The sequence below is a fragment of the Ambystoma mexicanum genome, chromosome 5q, assembly GCF_040938575.1.
Source record: "Ambystoma mexicanum isolate Mex_15411 chromosome 5q, UKY_AmexF1_1, whole genome shotgun sequence".
NCBI classification, from domain to species: domain Eukaryota; kingdom Metazoa; phylum Chordata; class Amphibia; order Caudata; family Ambystomatidae; genus Ambystoma; species Ambystoma mexicanum.
In genome coordinates this window covers 361,097,151-361,120,730 of record NC_090933.1, presented here as the reverse complement: position 1 = coordinate 361,120,730, position 23,580 = coordinate 361,097,151, and the positions used below count along the sequence as shown (strand labels likewise).

Below are 23,580 nucleotides of genomic sequence, written 5' to 3'. Positions count from 1 at the left end.
TAGCATATCAATCCATCATCAACTCAGTGGTCTACTGTCAATTAGGCTTTGAAGCTTGTCCTAGAGAGTGTTCTTAGCTCTGAGAAATTCAGGGAGTGAAGGCACGCTCTGCCCTCATGCATAGGTGTGACCATCTCGTTCGTCCAACTTCATCCTTCCACGTGACTGGAAACCATGAAATCAAGCCTTTCGTGCATTTAAAATACTATTTTCTAACAGACCTCTGACGTCTTTGTTGTTCTGTTCATGCCTTCTGAACAGGAGTTCTGTTCTTTCACACGATTTGTATCCAATGTCAGTTTGCTCCGGTTTGATAAGACCATGGCTTCTTTGGCTCATCCAACTTTGCCTTCTGGGATTTATTTTATTAATTCAAGCTACTTTTTAACTGCGACACACTGAAAATTAGGCCTTCTGCTATAATGCGTAGTGGAAACATCCATCCTCCACTTGATCATCTTACATATATGTATATATTGGCGCTTGCCGCAATCTACTCACTATAAAGCTAGCCTCACGAAGGCTTCGTCTGCTTGTGTTTCTTGCATCTGTACACGTGTAAAATGACTTGATTTCTTCATTGTCTCTATGGCATAAGTTTCTTCACCTTGATCTCAAGATGTCATTTATCCTCGCTAATTTCTTGATGTCTTACAGAATATCTACATTCTCTTATATCTCGGCATCCTTTATATACGTCAACTCGACTCAGTGTGACGTCACCATTCGTCTTTACTGTTTATTTGCTCTGCTCCTTCAGGAATCTCATTTAAACGACTATCATACTTCTTTGTATGAAGCTATGGGCTCTTCAATGGGAATCTTGCTTCTAGGGTTCTCCTAGCTATTGGTATTGGTTTAGAGTGACATTTTCGAATGTAATAATTTTGAATGCCTTAATGTCGAATGAATAATGTCGAAAAAAATTTCGCATTTTTTATTTTTTAAAGGGGGGGTCCCCCTCCAACCGCCTGTTTTTTTTTTTATTGACACTTTTTTTACTAACTAAACCCAAAAAAACCTATAAAATAAAAACATATATATATTCGAAAAATAAAGTGACATTTTTTTTCGACATGAATGCATTCGAAATTGTGCATTCAAAATTTTAACTGGATAACATTGGTATTCCCAATGGCACTGCATGGTTTTCATACTCAGGCTCCCAACATATAGGCAATATAGGTGAAGTGGTTGAGGTGGGGGTACTTGGCTACTCCTCTACCCATTGGCTGAAAAGAAGGGCCCATACGTTTAGTAAGGACTACATTGAAGTCCCATCCGGGAGTTGGATTTGAAATTGGGGGGTGTCATCTTTTGACCCCTTCCATAAAGTCTTTAATGACAGGGACTTTCCACCAAGAGACTTTCTTTTGAGAGGTAATGTAAGCAGAAAGAGCAGCTAGATATAGTAGGCATAGAACAATGTGAGAGGGAGTGCAGTCAAAGGATTGATGCTAAGTGATTTACACCGAATGACAAAAGCTTTTCCATTTATTTAAATAGCAGTGTCTAGTATCAGGTTTACGTGCCTCCTTAAGAAAGTCCACTCAAACCTGAGGCAGATTTAAATGCCCAAACTCTATGAATTCAGGAGCCACGCTACTAAGTTTAGAGTTTGAGGACATGGATGCAGTGTTGATCCCCGATCTTGGGACAGCATGATGAACCAGCATGGACGTTTGACTGGAGGACAAGGACATGCTTATTAGGAGTGGGAACCATGTCTGCTGGACCCACATTGGAGCCATCAGGATATGTTTGACTTGTTCCTGGTGGATTTTGTGGACTATTGTGTTGAGGAGAGAAGTCGAGGGGTGCACATAAGCACTTTTCCCTGACCAATTCATCCACAGGGTGTTCCCCTTGGATCCTGCTTGGGGATACCTGTAGGTGAAGTCTGGGCATTGCGTGTTCTCCAGTGTTGCAAAGAGGTCAATACGTGGATGACCCCATTCTGTGAAGACGTGGTGTAAAATGTCAGTGTGCAAATGCAATTTGTATTCTACAGGAAGTTGTACGTTTCTGCTGAGGACATCTGCTAGAAGATTGTGTTCCCCTGGAACATGATGGGACAGGAGGAACATGTTTGTGTCTCAGGCCAATTCCATATGCTCTGAGCTCGTTTGAACAGATCTGGAGAGTGTGTCCAAAACATGGCTGTAGTGCGGTCTGATAGGACTAGAACTGTCTTCCCTTGTAACTGGTCTCAGAAGGCTTTGAGAGGTTTGAACACTGATAGAAGCTCTAACAGGTCGGTGTGCTTGTTTGCTAGTGTCCGAGTCCACACACTGTGCACTATTTGATGGAGATAATGTGCCGCCCCCCGGCCACGAGAGGAAAGCACCTTGTAAAAGTGGCATCTATTGCTGGTGTGGTGAATGATTTCCCCATAAGAAGGTTTTCCCCTGACCACCACTCTAGAGACAGAACTAGAGACTGCAAGACAACCACTAGGTCGTCTCACTGACCGCTTGCTGGAGACCATTGTCTTGCGAGCCACCCTTGCATCGGATGCATGCACAGGTGGGCATGAGGTACCAGGAGAATGCAGGAAGTCATCATTCCGAGCAGGGGCACTGGCTGGCGTACAGTTATCCGACGACCAACTATATATTGTGCAATTTGGAATACCATGTTTTGGACCCTCTCGTTGGAGGGGAAGATGAGACTGTATTCTGTCTGAGTTAACGCTTCAAGAAATTGCTTTGATTGGGTACAAGACTTGACTTCTTCTCATTGATTGAGAACCTTAACTGGAACACTAGGTTGATGGTATCTTGGGTGTTTTTGAGACATGCTTGAGGTGCGTCTCCTGTTATTAGCCAGTCATCTAGATAAGGATACACTGGAATGGATGTTCTGTGAAGATGAGAACACGACATGCTTAAGACCTTTAGTCAAATTTCAGGGATGTCACCACTGCTAGAACCTTGGTGAACACTTTTGGCGCCGAGGCTATGCTGAAGGGAAGCCCATTGAACTGATAATTGAGTGTCCCCCACTTTGAACATTAGGAACTTCCTGTGCGCTGGCAAAATTGAAATATGAAAGTAAGCACCTTTCACGTCTAGTGTTGCCTACGGGCTTGGAGCGCCATACAAATAAATAAGTGTTGTGATGTAATCCCCCCGTTTGAGAAGAGGTATTACCTCCTGCAGTACACTCATAATGAATTTCTGTGGCTTGACATACTTGTTTGCAGGACGCAGATCTAATACAGGGTGCATGGTTATGTCCTTTTTGGGTACAAGGAAGTACACTGAATAAATACCCTTGTTTACCTCTAAAAGGGGACAGTTCCTATGGCTCCTTTCTGCAGTAATGTCTCGACCTCTGCTTGCAGGATGAGTTGATGTTCTTGCAACTTCTTTCTGTTTTTTGGCGTATGGTAACAAGGTTTTAGTAGAAATTTGATTGACTATCCGTCTGCGATGGTAGTCCGTGCGCACTAGTCTGAGGTTATTTCCTTCCATGCATGGGTGAATGATGATATTCGACATCCTACTGGAGATACATGGGAGGAAACCTTGATGTGGAAGTCACTTGCTGGCAGAGGAGCCTCTAGAGGCAGCACTCCTACCTCTACCCTTGCCTCATCTAAAACCTTGCGGTTGTGATGTTTGGTAGGAATATTGTGTACTCTTGGGTGTGTACTAGGCAGAGGATCCCTGATGAAAACCCTGAATGAGTGGGTCTGGAGAAGGCTCGGTTACAAAAGGAACGATGTGTGTTGAAAACTCTGCATTGGACAAACGTCTTATTTGAAATTTGACTTAGGGTCTTAAGGGTGTCCTGTTCCTTCTTAGCAGTCTCCAAAGCCTCATCCACAGCCTTGCAAAACAGGACTAATTCTTCAATGGGCTTATTAATTAAGGTGGCCTGAGTCTCTGGTTTTAATCCAGAGTTGTGCAGCCAAGAATGCCTCTTTAAAGTTGTTTCTGCAGAGTCCAGGGTATTCTGTAAGATATTGTGGGTAACTTGCCTACCCTCTTTAATGATAAGTAGTTGGAACTTGGTTGGCTCAGGAATGTCAGTCAAGTTATTTTGGAGCAACCCTCACTGAACATCGCTGTAGCTTGCCAACAGCAGAGTATTATTGACAATGTGTGCCGATTAAGCGGCTGAAGCAGTGACCCTCTTGCCTAAAGCGTAAACCTTCTTCCATTCTTTGTCTGGAGGTGACTCTGTATTGGAAAGTGGCACTCCAGCACGCTTCCTAGTGGTAGTGACTATTAGCGAGTAGTATATGGCGGGTCCGTTGGAGCAGGTTTTATTTTTAATCACAATTTATTAGTTTTGCAATAACAGACAGAGCCACCGTCTGAAAGGTCTGTGATTTAAACAAAAGCAAACTACAATACTCCCTCAGCCCTCGTCGACCCATCTGCAGCATATCTTCAAGAAATTTTGGGGGCAACCCCTCGCCTTATACACCCTCCTCTCAAGAGACATACATCAGTCCACTTCTGCAGTCCACTGGCTCAGTCAGGGGTGCTTCACAGAGCCCAACAACGCAGCAATAATCCTCTTAGCAAGCCCCATTGTTAACACCAAAAACGATTTTTCATGTTTTACAAACCCATCTTCTTTCCATATCCCTGCCCATTACAGTGGACAGTTTACATATACATCTCCCCCAGAAGACTTGAATCTGTGCACAGTCCCACAGTATGTGACAAAAGGTGCCCCCTTCCCTTCCACATCTGAGGCATGTGTCACTCCCCACAATGCCCCACTTGGCGAGTGCAGTACAGGAATAATACACCCAATGGAGTTATTAGCCGAAGCCTGGCCACAATTCCAACTTCCCTTGGAAACATTAGAGCCTCCACCCACTCTTCTGGTTCCAACAGCCCCACATCCCGCTCCCATCTCTCCCTCAAGTGGGTTGATTCCCTGGTGCCGAAGGCCGTGATCACTTGGTACAGTGTGGATGTTACCTTGGAAGGGATATCTGCTGGGAATAAGTTAGTATCTAGGGGTGAGCTCTTCGGGATTTCTTCCAAAGAGGGGAACTGAGCACTCATTGCATGTGCAAATTGCACATATCTAAACTGTTACTTTCCCAGTAGAGCATATTTTTCCTGCAGCATCTCAACCTAGCAGAGTATGTATCACATATGCTATGGCAACTATCCCTTTTGCCTACAAGCTCCTGAAGTGCCTCACCTTAAGCAATTCAGACAGGTGTGCATTACCCCAGATGGGCTTATCCAGGGTCGGTCTGCCACCCTATCCAATGTCCTGGTGTGCTTCCACCCATATTTGAAGTCCGAGATCGCAATTGCGTACAAGCAATCCCGCGGGATCACATCTTCACCCACCTTTGCTTGCTGTCCTGTCTTGGCAGGTCAAGATTCTGCTGCCCCGGAGCACCTCAGTTCACAGCCTTCACTGTCTTGTAGAGTGCATGGCTACCAGTATTGTCCTTAGCTCTGGCAGAAGTTCCACTGTTTATGCTTTGACCCTATGGATCTTGCAGTTAAACTCAAGCCCACTTCTTGTGCCACAGTGCGCCAGCGCCACACAGTGCAGCTTCTTATAGTGTTCATCTGTCCATTGTGGCACCGGGCCACATTGTCAGGTTGCAATCTTCACCGCCACTGCCCGTGTACTTTATTAAGAGAGTCCCAGCTTCCAAAAGTGTTTTTAAATGCCCTCTGCGATGCTGGATCACATTAGCATGTTTAAAGTCTCACCGCTGCCCAGGTTGTGTATTATGGTGTAGTCCCGGCTTCGTGCTGTGCTCATCTGTCCCTTGTGGCGCCGGGCCACCCCAGTAGTTTGCAGGCTTCACTGCTGCTGCCTGAGTGTTTTTTTATGGCAGAGCCAAGATGGGGGGCGGGGGTGCTGGTGCCCCATGGGACCGGCACTCCCAGGGGGATGGCAACTGCCTCCTCCTGCTGCATCCTGTTTAGCTTGCTGCAGCCTCCCCCGGGCCATGCCACACGACGGGTCCGCCTTCCTGCTGGGCTCACTATCGCAGGCCTGCGCCACACTCCGGTAGCCTTCTATTTTCACTTGTATGGCCCAGGAGCTCTGCAGCGGGACTAGGAGAGGATCCCACCCGCTGCCTTCAGGAGGTCACTCGCTGGGTTCCTTCAGTAGCTTTATGGGCCCACAGAGCCCTCTACCCCGGTCTCCATCTTGGCGAGACTGGGCCTCACTGTCTTCCAGGGACGGGTTGCACCGGTGCAGACCCACAGCAATGCGCAGCCTTCCCCCGCTGCCACTCTGTCACTCACTTGTCCTGCACCGCTCGGCGAGACACCTCACAGTGGTGTCCCGCTACATTTTCACTATGGGAAAAAAGCTGTTGCACTCGGCCTCACAAGCAAGATGGCGCCTGGGCCCTCGTGCCGCTGCCCGCCTTCAAGCTTGGTTTGCTGAGCTTCACAGCTCTGTTTATAGCCCAAAAAAACACAAGATGTAGCGAAGTGTTTGCGTCGGCTGCAGTGCTAATTGCACACTTGGATATCTCTGGGATCAGGATATATAGAGCAGGATGTCAGCAGCCTCAATGGAGCCACCAAGGCTCACGTTCGCATCTGCTCACTGCTGAACAGCACCCAAAGTTGGGGCAGGTTTTATTAATTTCTCCACAGGTGGAATAACTGCCCGTGTGAGGGAAGGTGTAAGAAGGGAAGGTGCAATCATTTTCTTAATAGAGTTCAAGAGGGGGATAGATTGGCTAACAACCTTTTTCTCTTTTAGGATGTCCTCTACAAAGTTAGGATTAAAGAGTTTCCGGAGTTTCTATCTGAAAATGCTCTGCTGCCCTTTCATGTAAATTATGAGTGGAAGTTGCTAGCCAGGTTCCTTGATCAGCGTCCCCTTGCCTAATATTTTGATGGCTGTGTAGATGCCTGTGGTGTCGGCTTGACACGTTATTACCCCCATGTTTCCGTTTGAACATGGGTTTCGAAGACCGTTTCAATGCATTTGAACCGCCAGTAGATGGACGTTTATGGGCGGCAAACGATTTCTCTTTGCGTTTAGGGCAATGGAGCAAGCAGGGATGTAAATGCTCAGCGGGCTTTGAACGCAAGGGTTCAATCGCTTTCGATGAAGTTCAGTTGCCGTTGAAGGTTGTCTTGGGGTTGGGTGCTTTTGTGAGTGCACTTGTGTGCCCTTTTCGCCACAGACTTTCCCATAGCAGAGCTTTCGACCCACCATGTGGTGCTGGGGACATGCATGAGGTAGTCTAACGACTCCTCCAGTAAGTCTTCGGCCTCAGAAAGCGAGCCGTAGCTGCAGAGGTCTTCCTCGTTCGACTCAACAGCACCAGTGGGGGAATGGCATTCGGCCCACATGGCGGAGGCCGCCCACCACTTGGTGTGCCTGTCTTTAAGCATTTTTTGGCTTAAAATGTTTGCAGAAATCACAACGCTGTTCGGCGTGATCGCATTGAAGACAACTGTTGCACACACTGTGTGTATCTTTTCAGTGAACGTTTTTATTGCAGAAAGGACAGAAGGGTCTCCGATCCATATTGTTGTATAGTTTTAGCGGCAGCTAGACAAAATCAGTAGAGAAGAAAGCAGAAAGAGGCATCCTATAAAGGATGTAAATGTAGAGACCCCCACTCTCCCTACTGCAAGGCCAAAGCCAAAGCCTGGTGAAAGCGCAGCTGGGCGGCTGTCGAGAAGGAGATGTTCATCGAAGCTTCAGACAGTAGCAACTTGTTGTAGGAAGATCGATTGACAAGATGACTGTTGAAACATAACTATATTAATGCAATCTCTCTCAGTAGCAAGGCTACGAGCTGTGCATATGCAACCGACCACGATGGCGGAAAAAAACAATCTGAGGGACCTTGACGCAAGAAGGGTTATGGGTACAATACACGTCACAAAGGGATAGAATTACAAGCAGGCCCAGTCAACGTCCCTTTTCAAAACTCGAAAAGAAAAATGCAATAATTTGTACCTTCCACTAGATGTCGGCCTAAGTACAGCATGTTATTCTAAAGTACAAACAAGGCTCCACGCCTACCATTGGCCGAAGCACCGTGACGAAAAGATTCATATACACACTAATAATACACATTTTAAATAAAAACTCTTGGAAAACACAGTAATATTAAAATATCAGAGCTAGCTCAACAACCATGAATGATTGCACCCACATCACAACATAACACACTACTTTAGACACAGGATGTCTCAAACCGTTTTTGCAGGAGCCTGTGCAAACACTGACACACCATGATGCCATGCATGCCAATGTGATTACATCGAATGCTAATGAATGCAACAGTGAAATACGGTGACTGCATTTGTGCAGCAACTCCAGAGACAATAAGACAGTGTCTGAAAACAGCCTGGATGAACAACATCCAAACTAGAATGGCTTTCCCAATAGTTATGATAGTGATTGGAGATTACAATAACAATCTATCTGTGGTAAGTGACCCTGAATCAGAGTGTACACCAAACATACCTCTTATAATGGAAGAAAACAAAACCCCTACATAATTTTAGGCACAAAAGAACAAATAATTGTTGAGTCCCAACCTTCTACCTCCTTTGTATAGTAACCAAACTAATAACTACCCCGTTTGGACGGGATGGTAATACTATTCATTACCGGATGCAAATAAGCATCAATAATATGATGTTTACAGAACACTATACTACCTTATGCTCAAAGTCCCTAGCATGGCAAGCATATACAAATGATTCCCGACAAAACTGAAGTATAATTTACAATACTTAGTGATAACAAATATTTCAGCTCGAAGTTACATAACTTGCATACGATAATTGTGCATACATTGAAGTATAGACCCTAACGGAAGTAACTCTCAATAAGAGTTGCTGTATAATCTGTATGAGGGAAAACATGTTCAGGGTTATTTATGCTTCTAGTAAGATTATACAAAAATATGTAATTAGACAAACATAAATGAGTGAATTTTATGTATTTGTTCAGAAATGTCTGAATTGCGAGTTTGTTTAAAATGTCCAATTGGTTTCCTTTTTATGTTTTCCATTTCCTCTTAATGTAAACAACTTTCTTTTAAATGTCTTATTGTCTAAATTGTGTTCATACTCCATTTTCACTTGTATCAATGTTGCCAATATACGATTTAGGTGGATTTGCTGGATCCCATACGTTAACTTTATTTAGAACATACTATTCAGTCATACAATAACCCATAGCGATGATCATGTTGGGATTACTTTAAATGCTTCACATTCAAGATTTGTTATTTCTACAAGTTATATGTATGTATAATCTGCCTTGGAAAAGTCAAAGGGGCGAAGTACATGTATGCATTTAAGTTTTTTTCTTGAATTTTCTAAAACATTTTTTGGACTGAATATTAATTTAGTATCAGTATAAATTGATTGCTGACATGTTTCTTGTAACCCCCAATGTGGAATCAATTTCACCAACAAAATAAAACTGTAGTCAACAAGAAGTTTGAATAAGAAACTGTATACCTTGTGCAGTAGTGAAAAGAGTTCATATTTTCTCCCTAAAGCACGGGGCCAGAGTGCTTTATCCAGATTAGCATTCATGGCAGGTATTCATTGATAAACCGAAAACCAGAACAAGGACCAAGTACCACGGAGCACCGGTTCTATCCCTGTATTACATTTTCTGTAATAAATATTATTTTGTCTGGAAACTCTTTACATTGAGTGTTTTGTTTGTAGAGCCCCACATGTGAATTTGAGGTTCCCCATCACTAATGTGAAATATCAAACATCTTTCTTGCTAGTTTGACTAACTGGTCTTTGGTCTCTCAATCACTCACTTTGTCTTGTTGAATATATATCCCGCTCCCACGGCTGAAACCAAACATCCCATGAAACTTGGGGTATGCCGATTTAAGCACACAGTTTTCATTCTTAACTTGCAGTCAACTCCCATAACAGAATATGCATCACTGATCTTTCATACCAGAGCTGTATAGTTATTTTCATTATTTCATTAGTGTAAGTCTTCTGTTCATTGCATGCATGTCCATTAAAATAAAAACGTTTAATCTGCTAAACGAAAATCAAGAGCTGCAGACCGTTATTAGATACATACCTGTCAAAAGGGGACCAGTCTCCATCCGATAAAGCACAATGTTCCATTGATTGATAAGAAAAGGACTCCATACACTCCTCTTCTAATAAGGTTGAATGGGAGGACCGCCTGAAAACAGAATAATATACTCTATGACATGGGCTAGCAACAATGTTTTAAACAACATTATTACAGAAAATCAGTTGGCCAACTGTGTCCTACTGTACAAGATTAGATTTTTCAGGGGTGCTTACCAGTATCTATCTTAAGCTTGTATGCTTCAGGCAAGTAACAAATTCTACAGTGAAGACACTACATACCTTTAGGCTTATATAGGAACAATTTTCCTCAGTAAAGGCATTTTGAGGGCACCACACTGCATTAACTATCTGGAAATATAGAAGCCCTTACCATTCTACCTGCATTCGATAAAGTAACAATCTAAACAAGTAATAACAGTGCTGCGTGCAATATAACTGTTGCAGCTGGGTAAATATCTTGTCCTGCTTGTCATCCATGTATGCTAATGGAATGTTGATGCACAAGTATACGGACCACCCAAGAGAATGTTGCAAAGTCTGGTGTGTGCGAGTGTTCCAATGTACTAGTTGGGGGCCTGAGCTGGAGTGAACGATTATGGCCATTGGGTGGTCTCTTTCTTATGTACCTACTACAAGATTAACTGGAACCATGAAGAGCAGTTCATATGTATAATAAAGCTTCTTGAACATTTTTATAGAGAGGCTCTCAGCTGGAATGTATGTGGGGACACCTTTACCTCTTTAGAACAGATCACAACCACATGTCTGAAATTATGTAAACCCCAAACTAAAACTAGCTGTCATTTAAAATCAGTGACCATCACATATTTGTCAATCATAAAGTGTTGCATCTTCTCATGGCATTATATTAAGACCCAGTGTGCACCTACCTTGTGAAATGGCAATTTATTGAAATTTGTCAGGATGTTTATTCGTCCATCTGTTTTTTTTTTTTTTAGATCCCCGAATACCCAAGACAATTATTTTATTCAGAGTTAGTCACTTGCTCAGTCTTCTTAGCTTTTCTTCTCCCTGGGGTAGAGCCCAGGACACTCCCTTAGCTTGCCTTCTCCGTGTGTTTGTGCCCAGGTCCCGCATCTTGGCTCATCCCATTACCAGGCTCACTCTGTTCTTTGCATTTTCCTTGGTCGGGGATTCAGCATTTCCTCACCTCACTTTTTTGCCCAGGGCTTCTACCTTTTCTCCTCATACTCTCTTTAGACTGGAGTTCAGGCTTCCATTTAGTCAGCCTCTGCCTTTACTTTCCCTGTTTTTTTACAGGATGCAGCCTATGTCTTTCCGCTCTGGGAATAATGTTGCTCTGCCCACTGTCTTCTCCTCCTCCTTGGTGTTCTCTTCTACCTTCCTCCACTATACGGATTTCCTTTCTCCGTTAGCGAAGGAGCTCACCAGATGTCATCGGTGGGTAAGGGGCTCTTGAATATAGGACTGATCTCTGGGCCAATCCTCTCAAGACAACACTCTGTCAACGGATACAGGTACAGCGAGGTAGGTAATGGACCGAGCAAAGTACTAATTTCAGAGGGAAACTGCACAGGGATTTAAAAAAAAAGTCTGCTGATGTTAAGGCAATCACGGAATTGAGGCAAGGTGAACAGGCAAATGGGAGAACACCACCGAAGAATTTTCAGAGGCACCTGTGAAGGTCGAAGATAGTCTGCCCTGAAAAGAAGGCAGGATACATGGGAGCAAGGTTCTGGAATCAGTCAGACAGCCCATGGGAGAGGCAGGAATAGAGGAGAAAAAAAAAGAAGAAGAGAAATGATCAACTAGGATCAGGACAAAATACCTTTTGTGTTGTGATATGGAGTCAAGCGTTGTCCAATCCATCTGAGAAGCTGACTTCCTGGTTGACCCATAACCAACAATTGGAAATGCGAGTGCGTAAGTGCCATCTTGAGGGAGGCATGGAAGTCAATGGGCTGCTCTTGCTGGTACAGCAGGTCTCATTTGATGCCGCCAGAGCGACCAATCCCTCTTCATCTACTGGTGAGACATCCCAAGACTCCCTGCATTTTCTCTTTCTTGCCAACATCCTCCAATATCTGGGTTTTCCAGTGGGCTGCTCCTCACTCCTGATGGTCATGTCCTCCATTCTGCACTCCTCGACTCTCATCCAACAGGTCTTCGGCTCTTTAATACTGTCACTCACTAGCATTGCACCCCAAAACTCCTGTACTGGAACATGCCTTTTATGTAGGCTATGAAGCAAAAAGAGTCTTCCTGCGTGGCTGGAAAAGTCATTTTTTTAGCATGCTTCATGGCAGGGATGTTTTGTAGCCCTGAGCCTGGGAGAGAAGTCTTTAAAAAGGTCAGTTGCAATTTTGAATTTCTCTTGTGTACATCCGCAAGCTGCTGTGATGATGATGCTGCTGTCTTGCCTCCTACTCTCCCACACCTCTGACCGCAGGATCGTCCCTTATTGGAGTCCAAACTGGCAATCCATTGTATTCGGAAGGTTAGTGAGTGCCATATAAAGTCCTTCTGTTGGACTGGGACTTTCAAAAAACGTTGTGCTATATTCTTTGTTGTGTGAGTGGTTCTCCCAGTTATTTCAATGGGTCTGTTAGCTGCAGGAGACTGTGCCTATTTTGGTTGCAGCTGCAAGGAAAACACGAGTGTCTGATTCCTACGGTCTGCGTAATGTGGAGAGTTGGTTTATTGCACAAGGAAGAGTTGCACTTTTCCCTAATTGTTCTCCCCTAACTGTTCTCTTCATGGTGCTCAGTATAGTTTCCCTGTAGTCTTCCTTCTCTTGGATCTGAAGTTAAGTTTGCTGTATCTGCTTTGGGTTTTCCAGTCTATGAAAGAGGAGGGAGGGGCGGGGGGAACTAGGAGATGTGCTCCTTATTTGTTTTGTCGTCCAAAGTGTCTGGGGAACATTTCCTCAGTATATGATCTTGGGAGGCCTTTCTGGTACTGTGGGTTTCAATAAGCAGTGAAAGCACTGCCTGATTCTTGTGACATTGAGTGGGAAATGTTTTTTTTTTATTTTATTTTTTTAAATATGCCTCAATATAATCATTGAAAAAATTCGAATTGATGGGACGTCATGGTTATATTTCAAAACATGCACATTTTTTAATGTGACAGTTGCCATTAGAATCTCAACCATAACACACTCACCCGCCACACACTACTCATATCACACATGCAGCAATAACCAGTTGACACCATGCCTTGGGCAGTGCCTTCAGTCAAGTCCATGGCACAGCGATCCTCCCTGCCTTGCCTCATACGATGACCTACAGACACGCCCTGCCAACTTCCCTTTAGAGTTTGAGGTCAATCCATTCACCTTTTTATTATCTACACATCGGCAACATTTCCAATTGTAAATTTGAATAGGAAAGTTTATATTTTGACCTAGCCTTATAACTTTGCCTTCCCCAGGCAGAATGTCTACAACCTTCCCAAAAACCTTTGGAAATTGATACTGTACATTTGCTTTACTGGATATTTTCATGCAGTTCTGACTCGGGAATGTGACAAGTTAAAGAAACTCCCCATCCTTTTGTATGAGGGGGCAGAGCCACAGGGAACTGGCTTAGTGCAACCGCTATCCACGTCCATCGCACTGAGTGGATGAAGTGGGATTCTCCAAATTAGTCTTCACCTCAGAAATCCCTTTGAAGCAGAAAGAACCAACTTACACTGTAGAGAGGATTTTGAGCTGTTAGGGAGGTTTAGCATTTTTATGCTTCACCCCCCCTATCCCAGTGAGGCCTCCAGCACTTTTTACTGGACTTCTGGACCTTTTTCTTTAATCCTGAATGAGTGGAGCCTTTTTCCACTCATTCATTCTTATGGGCTCAGTCTTTTGGAACACTTTCCTTTATGTTTTACTGTCCTATGGAGTCTACTTTCCTCCATATCTCTTTTTAAGACATATGTATTTTTCTATTGCAGCACACAGCTCCTTGTGGGCAGTGTTGCTGGGGACCCTTTGGGTCCTCCTTTGAGATGGGTTTTCTTTATCCTAGAGTAACTACAGTTCTTAAGGATAGAGAGATACTTAGTATCTTTCTTAAAACTTGAAAGTATGAGAGATCGGTACACCCCACCTTATCTGGAGTGCCAGGGGGATACTTTGTATCCCCCTTCTATCAGCTCCTGTTACTTTTATATGTCACATAGACAATCTCCTAGTTATGGCTGGTGGCAGTGGACATGTTCTACCAACTATTGTGAGAATTCTCTACCGCAGACTATCTCCATAGCCCCGGTTATACACAATAAGGTCACCCAAGTACTAACTTGGTGTCTCATTTATTTTTTCGCCACTACTAGCATGGGTGTTCTTTGTCAGCCCTACTTCTACCGTCCCGGGAGGGGGAGGCCTGTGTGAGTGTTTTGCCTTTGGCTGGAACCCTTGGGTGTCCCTGCCTCGGCTCCAGTGTGTCTGGGCAGGTAGGAAGTAGGGGATACGTTTTTCACTCTCCTTTACTTTGTCTGCCTGAGTGCCTGAATGGAACCAGCTCCCACTGGGGGTCTGGCTGTTCCGATTTGACAGCCACCCACCCCTTTCTGTAAATTGCTGAGAGATTGCAGAGGAGTGTGCTCTGGGAACTGTATAAAAGGTAAGGCTCCTGAAGGGAAAGGCAAGTCCACCACTGGGAAATGAAGTAAGCAACCAAGATGACCAGAGACGCCTGCAGATCCTTTGCAACACTGAAGCGACCACTGCTGTCCTGACCCCGTTTTCTGTGCAACAGAGGAACTCTGAATATGACTCCTCCTTCTAAAGACTAACTTTAATCAGAGCCATCTCCCGAGGTGCTGTGCCTCTTCAGAGATACAGAAACCCCCAATACCAGTAATACCAATGACCCAATTGAAGTACATCATTGTGGAAAGGCCGAATCCATTGAAGTCTTTGCTGAGCTCCAGGTGAATCTCCAGAGTCACAATCCGACCTGTCCAAGTCCCCATCAGCAGAGTGCAGGACTTCAGTCAGGAACTGAAGAAGATTGTCCGGGCGAATCGCATCCTTTGTCGGTGCTGCAGAAAAGGTGCCAAAACCGCAGAGTAGTCAGAGAAGTTGATGAAAGCCATGCCAGAGGTCTTCCCTCGAGGCTGCTGCTGAGAGATCCCATCCATTGTCCTGCCTTTTGTCATCAGACCAAGGAATCCGGAGGTCGGGTCCAGAGCTGCCACAGAGGAGAATCTAGCCACGTTCTTTTCTTCCAACCTAAGGTACTGTGGGGAGAAACGTATTGCTTACCTTGATCTGTGAAGTCGCCCCTTTAACGAGTCCTTAACAGGGTCTCCAACTCTGGTTTAATCATACTACTTCTTAAAGACTAGAGACTCTAAAATATTGACAGGAACTTTTTGAATTCTGCTGCTTGTCTGACTTTTAAGCCCTTTCCAAACTGCCTTTAGATAGGGTTGCGTTTTGGAATGTAAAAGACTTGCTGTGCGAAGAAACCGCCTCTAGAACCTTGAGCCTTGCTAGTATTACACTAACCAACTATTTTCCTTCCCAAAACTCCCTATCTTATGTGTATGCAGAGTAAATGACTTCACCGTATTTCTCCTAAGATTCCCAAATGCACGTTTATTACCGATAATACAATAGAACTGTCATTACTATCAAAAGCTGTAACAAATGTAACAGCTAGTAACTACAAAGTAAGCACTGGCCTTTGAAAAGTATTCTAAAGTATTCCGAAATGTTTTGATTTATTGTGCTAAGTATTTAAAAGTGATTCTTGTGTAAATATAATAAATCTATATTTTTAATATAAATGTATGTTTAAGTGTTTCTTTGATGTGCATTACTAACTAGGTTCAGTGTACTTACCTACAGCTCACATCATCCTCTTATGATAAGCCTGATTACTCTGCCACTCTGCGAAGGTTTCATGAGTAGTACAGACTGATACGAAGAGTTGGGGATCTACAAACCATTGGGATAGTTTTGTGAAGTCCTACCTTCCAGAGGACTTTGGGAAAATAGGAGAGTGGTAGGTCATGCAGTCAGACACGTGACACCAAAAGAAAGTGATTCACTTACGACTTACAAACAATATGACCCATGTCAACTAAAATTTTGGGACAACAAAATGAAGTGTTCATTCCTACGGTATATCCTTTAGGCATTCCTATTCTTGTGAGTCCTTGTCTCCTCCAGAGACACCCTTATTCTATAAACGAAAGCCTTTCAAATGAACAATCAAATGATCCAAAAAAAGTTCAAATCCCTATATTTATTAGGCCTTTAGCCTCCAGACTACCCTAGTAGAACAGAAATGTTCCAAGATTCAGCTTCACTCAGAATGGGGATGATATGTAAGAATAAGTTTGTGATCTTATAACACCACCAAAAGAAAGAATTATTAAGTTCCTCGGGTTGGGCCCTTGAAGCATTTACAAAGAGAAAGTATACACCCTGGACCATGCGCATATGTGAAATTAATACAAAAGTGTCCTCTAGTGTTCTCAACATTAATGTAGTTTCGCAAATGAGCAGATCAAGAATGGGTCTCACTTTAAGTAAGGTTCAAGAATGATCTGTACTATAAAATAGAGAAAAGTCATTTTAATGACAAACATACATGGCTGTAAGCCAATATGAAATATTTACATTGCTATTAGGCCCTAGAAATGTTCACATTGCTCTTAAGCAGTTTCTCTGTTGTGTCTGGTTCTGTTGGCCACTCCATTTTAGCCATACTCTTTCTAGGACCCTCCCCAGACTTGCTTCAATGGTTCATGACGGTTCTCACCTCTTGTCTTTGTCACAGAATATCCACAGGTTTCCCCTTAGGTTTCACAACAGGTCCATCCTAGACCTTGGTTCTGTTCAGGACTCGCCCTAGGTCTCTGTCCATTCTGGACATTGATTGAGTTCAGGTTCCGCAACCGGTCCCTTCCGGACGTTTGTGCTGTTCAGGGATTCAGCAGGTACTTACTGGACCTGGGTTCTGCTCAGGTTTATCAACTGGTCTCTCTTGGACCTTTCTCGGCTCAGGTTTTCCAGCAGATCCTTCCTGAGGTTAGTTAACTTTTCTGAACCAGTCCCTCCTGGTCCTTGGTTTTGGTTCAGGTTCTTAGGCAGGCCTTTTCTAGACCTGGATTCTGCTCCGGTTTCTCAATTGGCCTCTCAGCTGAAGTAATGGGTATATCTCCTCTCACCCCCTTACTAGAGTCCTTGTTAGGAAGTGGATATTCTTACAACTTACTGCCATGGGTCCATATCCCATTTACTACAGGCTTTCTGGTGGAAAACTCAGGCTCTTGGCCATCCAATTCCCTCAAGTCGCTGAAACACCGTTGCTAATATTGTTGTTAACCTTTTCTTCCAGGGTCTCCATACATGTATTGCTCCCACCCTGGACTCTTCCAGCTTTTTCCAGAAGCTGTTATCTTCAAAATGTAACTCCTCTCCGGGATCATTCCTTACAGATTCTCCCCTTTTAGAAAGGGAGCATGAGCAGGCACAACTGTGTCCTAAAGGACTCTCTCGCTAAATGAATTTCACCAGCCCCTTTCATACTTCAAGAGGGGCTTGGCTTCCAGTCTGGCTTCTGACAGATTATTATTACTATAGTTTGAAATATCAGATCTGACTGTTTATTCCCAGAGCATTGCTCAATCCCTCGGACTATATTATTATTAGCGTCTCCCTCAGATTACCTGAAGAGTCTGATCGGCATTAATGAGGGTCAGCGAGGAGTCCAAGGCGAGTGCAGAGTTCATCACCATCTCGGAAAACTACTCCTATACGGAATGCAGGGCTGCATGGGTCATCTCTTCTTGGCATCATTGGTGCTGGCGCCATGCTGGGAAATTTGGAAAGTGCCGTGATCAAAACTCTTATCTTCAGCTCCCACTCAGGTAACACTCAAAGTTATTTTCCTCCAACCCAGCAGTTTCACAGATTTAGTGATCTTCAAACATTTAACAGGCCGCCTGATTCCTTGTTTGAGTGCAAGTGCTCTTGATTACTTTAGGAAATGTAGTTCGAAGGATCAACTTCTCCCCAAGCAACCTCTGGAAAAGCAATACAGTGTCTTTTAGGGGGCGGGGGGTAGGACAGAAGCAGGTCTGCGAGATCCCACCTCACCTGCCCTCTGGGAGGCACATTTGGTAGTTCTGGAAAGCCCTGTCTCTAGGGGCCTTCTACTTCCACATGTTAGAATGGGGGGTTTGGGAAACTCACTGTAAGTGTCAAACTTCAATTATGAGGAATGTGGCAGATGAACAAGTTACTTACCAACTGGTAAAGTTCTTTCGATTGGATGTTCCGCCAACGTATTCCTCATCTTAGATGCATTTGCCCCAGCTTTAGCTGCTTTGGAAAGAAATTCTCGGCAGAGGGCGCCATGCGTCCATGTCGTCGAGTCGAAGTCCCTCGAATGCCTCTGTCAAGGGTGACATCATCGGGTATACAAGTAGCATGCGCGGCGCCCGTTGGCCTCAATTCTGTTTTTCCCCTCTTGCTCTGCTGTATAGATAGTGTAGGTAGCCAGGTGTCAGCCTTGCGAGAGTTGAAGTGGCAATAACCCAGAAAATCTACAGAGGGGTAGGATGGGAGGGCGATGAGGAATACGTTGGAGGAACATCCAATCGAAAGAACGTTACCAGTTGGTAAGTAACTTGTTCTTCGAAAGGATTGTGTCCTCCAACGAATTCCTCATTTTAGATAGACTCCCAAAGCAGTGTAGAAAACTCTCTGGAGGAGGGAGTAGATTTTGAATACCATTATATGGTCGAATATAGCACTGCCTTACCAAAAGAAAGCTCTTTAGACTGGGAAGCATCCAGACTATAGAATTTAGAAAAAGTGTGGAGCGATGACCAAGTTGCTGCCTCACAAATAGATTTTATGGGAACACCTCTTTGAAGGGCTGTCAAAGAGGCTATGCCTCTGGTGGAATGGGTCCTTAAGCCTTCTGGTGGGTCTTTTCCCACCAATCTGTAGCATTCTGAAATGCAAAGTACAATCCAGCGCGATATGGTTTGTTTTGATACCGACTGACCCAGTTTCCTTCCGGTGCAGCCAATGAAAAGTTGATTGTCCACTCTAAACTTGGAAAGCCTAGAAATGTAAAAGCTTAGAGCTCTTCTCAGGTCCAACCTGTGCAACCTTTCCTCCTCCTTATTGGGATGAGGTGGAGGGTAGAACGCAGACAGAATGATTTTCTGATTTAAATGGAAATCAGACACAACTTTAGGTAAAAATGAGGGTTTAACCCTCAATACCACTCTGTCCCTACAGAACACAGTATAGGGTGGCCCAGAAGACAGTGCCTGCAATTCACTCACTCTTCTTGCAGATGTTAAAGCAACCAGGAAAGCGGTTTTCAATGTTATTAATCTTAATGGACAAGTGTGCAAGGGCTCAAAAGGGGCACACATAAAAAAAATGTAAAATCAGATTAAGGTCCCAAATTGGAACTTGGAAAGGGTAAGGAGGAAACACATTGGTGAGTCCCTTTAAGAATTGTATTATCAAGGGAATTTTGAAATAGGAACATTCTTCTGAAGTGCGCTTGAAAATGGAAAGCGCCGCACAATAACCTTTAATGGTCCCAACATTTAGGCCTCTATGTGCCAGGGACAAGAGGAAGGACAACACTTCCGGGATTGAACATAGAAAAGGATCAACATTGTTTTCTCTGCACCAGTTGCAAAACTTTTTCCAACGGCAACGGTAAAGAGATTTCGTTGCTAGCCTTCTTGCCGAAAGCAACACCTCCATAACGTCATCTGGAAGGACCCAATCCTTGTATCTCAGCCTTTCAGATACCAAGCATGAAGGTTGAGAACCTGGCCCTCCATTTGTGAGAGAAGGTCCTCTCTCGGAGGAAGACGGACATGTCTAGAAGGTCCGCGTATCACATTCTCTTGGCCCAATCCAGGGCAATTAGGATCATGCGGTTTCCGAACCATATCAATCTCCTCATGACCTGAGGAATGACGGGAATCGGAGGGAACACATATAGTAGTGGGAAGTTCCACTCCACTACAACGCGTCCCCTAGGGCTCCTCTCGGGGTAAATTCCCTAGAGCAATACTTTTCGCACTTTCGGTTCATTCCGGTCGCAAACAAGTCTACTTGAGGGGTTCCCCAAAGGGTGAAGATCTCTTGAATGACTTCCTGAGCCAGTACCCACTCGTGGGACACTGTGCTCTGCCTGCTCAGAGCGTCCGCCGCCATATTCTCCTCCCCGGCTAGATGAACTGCCGTTAAGGAGATTCCTTCTTGAATTGCCCAATACCAAAGCCGCATTGCCTCCCTGCACAGAGGTAGTGATCCTACACCACCTCTTTTGTTTAGGTAATGCATGGCCACTGTGTTGTCCACCATTATCAGGACATTTTTCCCTCTGACAGACGGCAGAAAAACCTTCAGCGCTAGTCTGATTGCTCTCAGCTCTAAAAGGTTGATGCGTAGTTTGGACCCCGATGGAGACCAACGACTGCTGATTGTCAAATCGCTGGCATGGGCTCCCCACCCCATGAGTGAGGCGTCCGTCACTACTCTAATCTCTGGCCATGGTAGCCAAAAATGTTCACCTTTTAGGATGTTCTCTGCGCAAGTCCACCACAGAAGATCCTGCCGAACCTTGTTCGGAATCTGAAGGAGATCCGTCATTTGACCTGAGACTGGGACCATTGAGTCTTTAGAGCCCATTGAAGGGATCTCATCCTCAGGCGTGCTTCCGGCAATGGGAAAATGCAGGATGCCATGAGGCCGAGCAACCTTAAGAAGTTGTAGGCCTGGAGATTTTGGGCAATTTGGAGACCATTTGAAGAATGTCTTGAGTCCTCGACTTGGGAGGCGAGCTCTTACCCAAGGATGTGTCTAATACAGCCCCTATATACTGGAGCTGTTGGGAAGGTGTCCTGTGTGACTTCGTGAAATTGAGGGAGAAGCCCAGTCTGTGGAGGAAGTGGCAGGTGACTTTCAGATGATCTAGGGCTTGTTCAGCAGAACGTGCCCTGATCAACCAATCGTCCAGGTAGGGGTACATGTGAATCCCCCCTCTCCTGAGGTGTGCTGCCATCACTACCATCAACTTGGCAAAGACCCTCGGGCGGAGGTCAACCCGAATGGCAGGACTCGAAACTGATATTGCGAGTCGCCAACTACGAACCTCAGGTATTTTCTGTGCTTGAGATGGATTGGCACATGAAAATAAGCATCCTGGAGGTCCAATGACACCAACCAATTCTGACGTTGAAGGGCCTGAAGGATCTGAGAAAGAGTGACCATCTTGAACTTGTCCTTCCTGAGGATCTTGTTCAAGCCACTTAAGTCCAAGATGGGTCTCAGTCCTCCATCCTTTTTGGGAATCAAAAAATATGGAAAGTACCATCCCTTGTTGCTTTCCGCTACAGGTACTGGTTCTATAGCACCTTTCTCCAGCAGGGTTAGGACTTCCTGCTGTAGGAGCGGGTCTGGAAACTTCAAAGTGTGTCTCCCTGGTGGATTGCTTTGAGGTTGCGCTAGAAAAGGAAGGCAGTAACCTTGGGCTATTATTTCTAGAGCCCAAACATCTGAAGTAATGGCTCGCCATTCTTGCAGATGCTGTGACAGCCTGCCTCCCACAGGTGTCTTGTGATGCAAGTCCTCAAAGTGGTTTTGCGGCGGTTGCTGTGGCCACTGATGGTGAAGAGGCTGCAGCTGGGGCTGGCTTTGCCAGTTTTCCTCGTCCACCACGTGTGGCTTTTTTCTGGCCTCTTTGACTGGCCATTCCTCTCGCCTTTCCATATGAGGAGTAATAACGATAGGATTGTCCCCTCCAAGATTGTCCTGATGCACAAAAAGGCTGAGGTTGCCCAATAGCAGCTCCTAAAGATTGGGCAGCTGCTTTTGAGGTCTGCAACCTCTCAAGGCTTTCGTCAGCCTTGTTGCCAAAAAGGTGAGACCCGTCAAAGGGCATGCTCAAAAGACAGTTTTGCACGTCAGGTGCAAAACCCGACTTTCGCAACCACGCAAATCTGCGCATTACTGTGCTAGTGGCCTTGGACCTGCTCACACTATCTGCAGTGTCCAATCCAGACTGAAGGGATTCTTGCATGGCCTCCTTTCCATCTCTGGCAATGGCTAGGAATCCTTCCCTTTCTTCCCCTTCTGGTATGTCCTCCGCCGCCATTGCAATGCACTCCCACAGAGTGTATGAAAATGTTGCCAAGGCGCATGTGGAGTTGGCCGATTTTAACGCCATACTCCCAGCTGAAAATAACTTGCTCGCCTAACCATCCACACGCTTTTCGTCCCTATCCGGAGGGATGGAAGGGTACGTCACCTTATTTGAAGCTGTGGCTCCCTAGACCACCAGACTCTCGGGAGTAGGGCATTTGGACAGATAGCCGGGGTCGCTACTGGATGGGCGGTATTTTGAAGTGAGGGACTTATTCACCGGAGGAATAGAATCCGGGGACTCCCAATTTTTGGCCACCCTATTTTGCAAGGTTACATGGAAGGGTAAAATCGGATCTTCGGTAGGACCCCGATCCAATATATCGGTCAAATCATCCTGGATGAATTGAGCTGGTTGCCTAGCCCATCCTAAATAATCTACCACCTTTGTCATTAGCTCCCTGTATGAAGGACAGGCACGTTCCCCTGGTTCTGGTCTGCCAAAATCAGTTTCAGGCGAAGTGTCAATTCCACTCGCATTATGTAAGGTTTCCACCAGATCCCTCATCCGGCTTTCCTCAGAAGTCAGTCATTCTGGGACATTTTAGGGTACCATATTCCAGTCCAAAAGGAACGTTCTCCTCCTCAGACCTCTGCTGTTCTTCAAAAATAGAAGTTAGGGATTTGAAATATTCCTTCCTCGGAAGAGGTTTAAACATTTTTTCTGGGAGAGGTGTGTTAGTGGAGACTGAAGGCTTTATAGGCTTTGCAGCCTTTTCTTTTGTTGTAATTTTGACAGCTTCAGGAATTGGAGCCTTTTGAACATTTGGCACCGAGGGCTTCGGAGTCGACGTCGACAAAGGCGTTGATGGCGCCGATGAAAAAATGGTTGTCGACGGAGCTGGCTTCGAGTGCGTCGAGGTGCTCTTCGAAGGCTCGCCCTTTGAGGTGTGTCGGGTTCCGGACGGCGTCTGTGCCCTCAAACGGTTGACTCGACTCGAGAGATCTTTTTCACTCTGTGTCCTGGTGGGTTACCGCTCCTTTCTCCTTCAATCACCTGGGCTCGAGGGCGCGCAAGTGTCAGAACAGTAATGCTCCCGGCAGGCTTCCGAAGAAGGCGCGGACCGAGGCTTAGCCTTTTCAAACACCTCCATCGTTTTTATTCTGAATGCTTCCCACTCTTCGGAGGAAGAATGTTTTGTGGGGCATTTCATTCTTTTAGGGGATTTGTCCGAGGACGAGGTGGAAGGGGACCAGTGGTGTCTTTTTTTGGACTTTTCATCGAAGGATGGTGTGGACCTAGATCGATGCTTTTGCCTTTCGCGTCGAGGAGATTTCTCCCCACGAGACCTCGACTCGACGCTAGAGGCTTTTCAATCGGGTTTTCAACCTACC

General features: G+C 45.1%; 1 protein-coding gene across 4 annotated transcripts in view; it reads right to left on the bottom strand.

Annotated features, from left to right (window-relative positions):
• The window catches only part of LPIN2 (lipin 2), an 819,298-nt gene that overhangs the window by 482,600 nt on the left and 313,118 nt on the right, over window positions 1-23,580 (bottom strand). For all 4 annotated transcript variants that reach the window (XM_069620856.1, XM_069620855.1, XM_069620857.1 and 1 more), the window contains one exon: window positions 10,048-10,155. In XM_069620856.1, coding sequence (XP_069476957.1) covers window positions 10,048-10,155 — 108 coding nt within the window. The remainder of the gene's footprint in view (window positions 1-10,047; window positions 10,156-23,580) is intronic.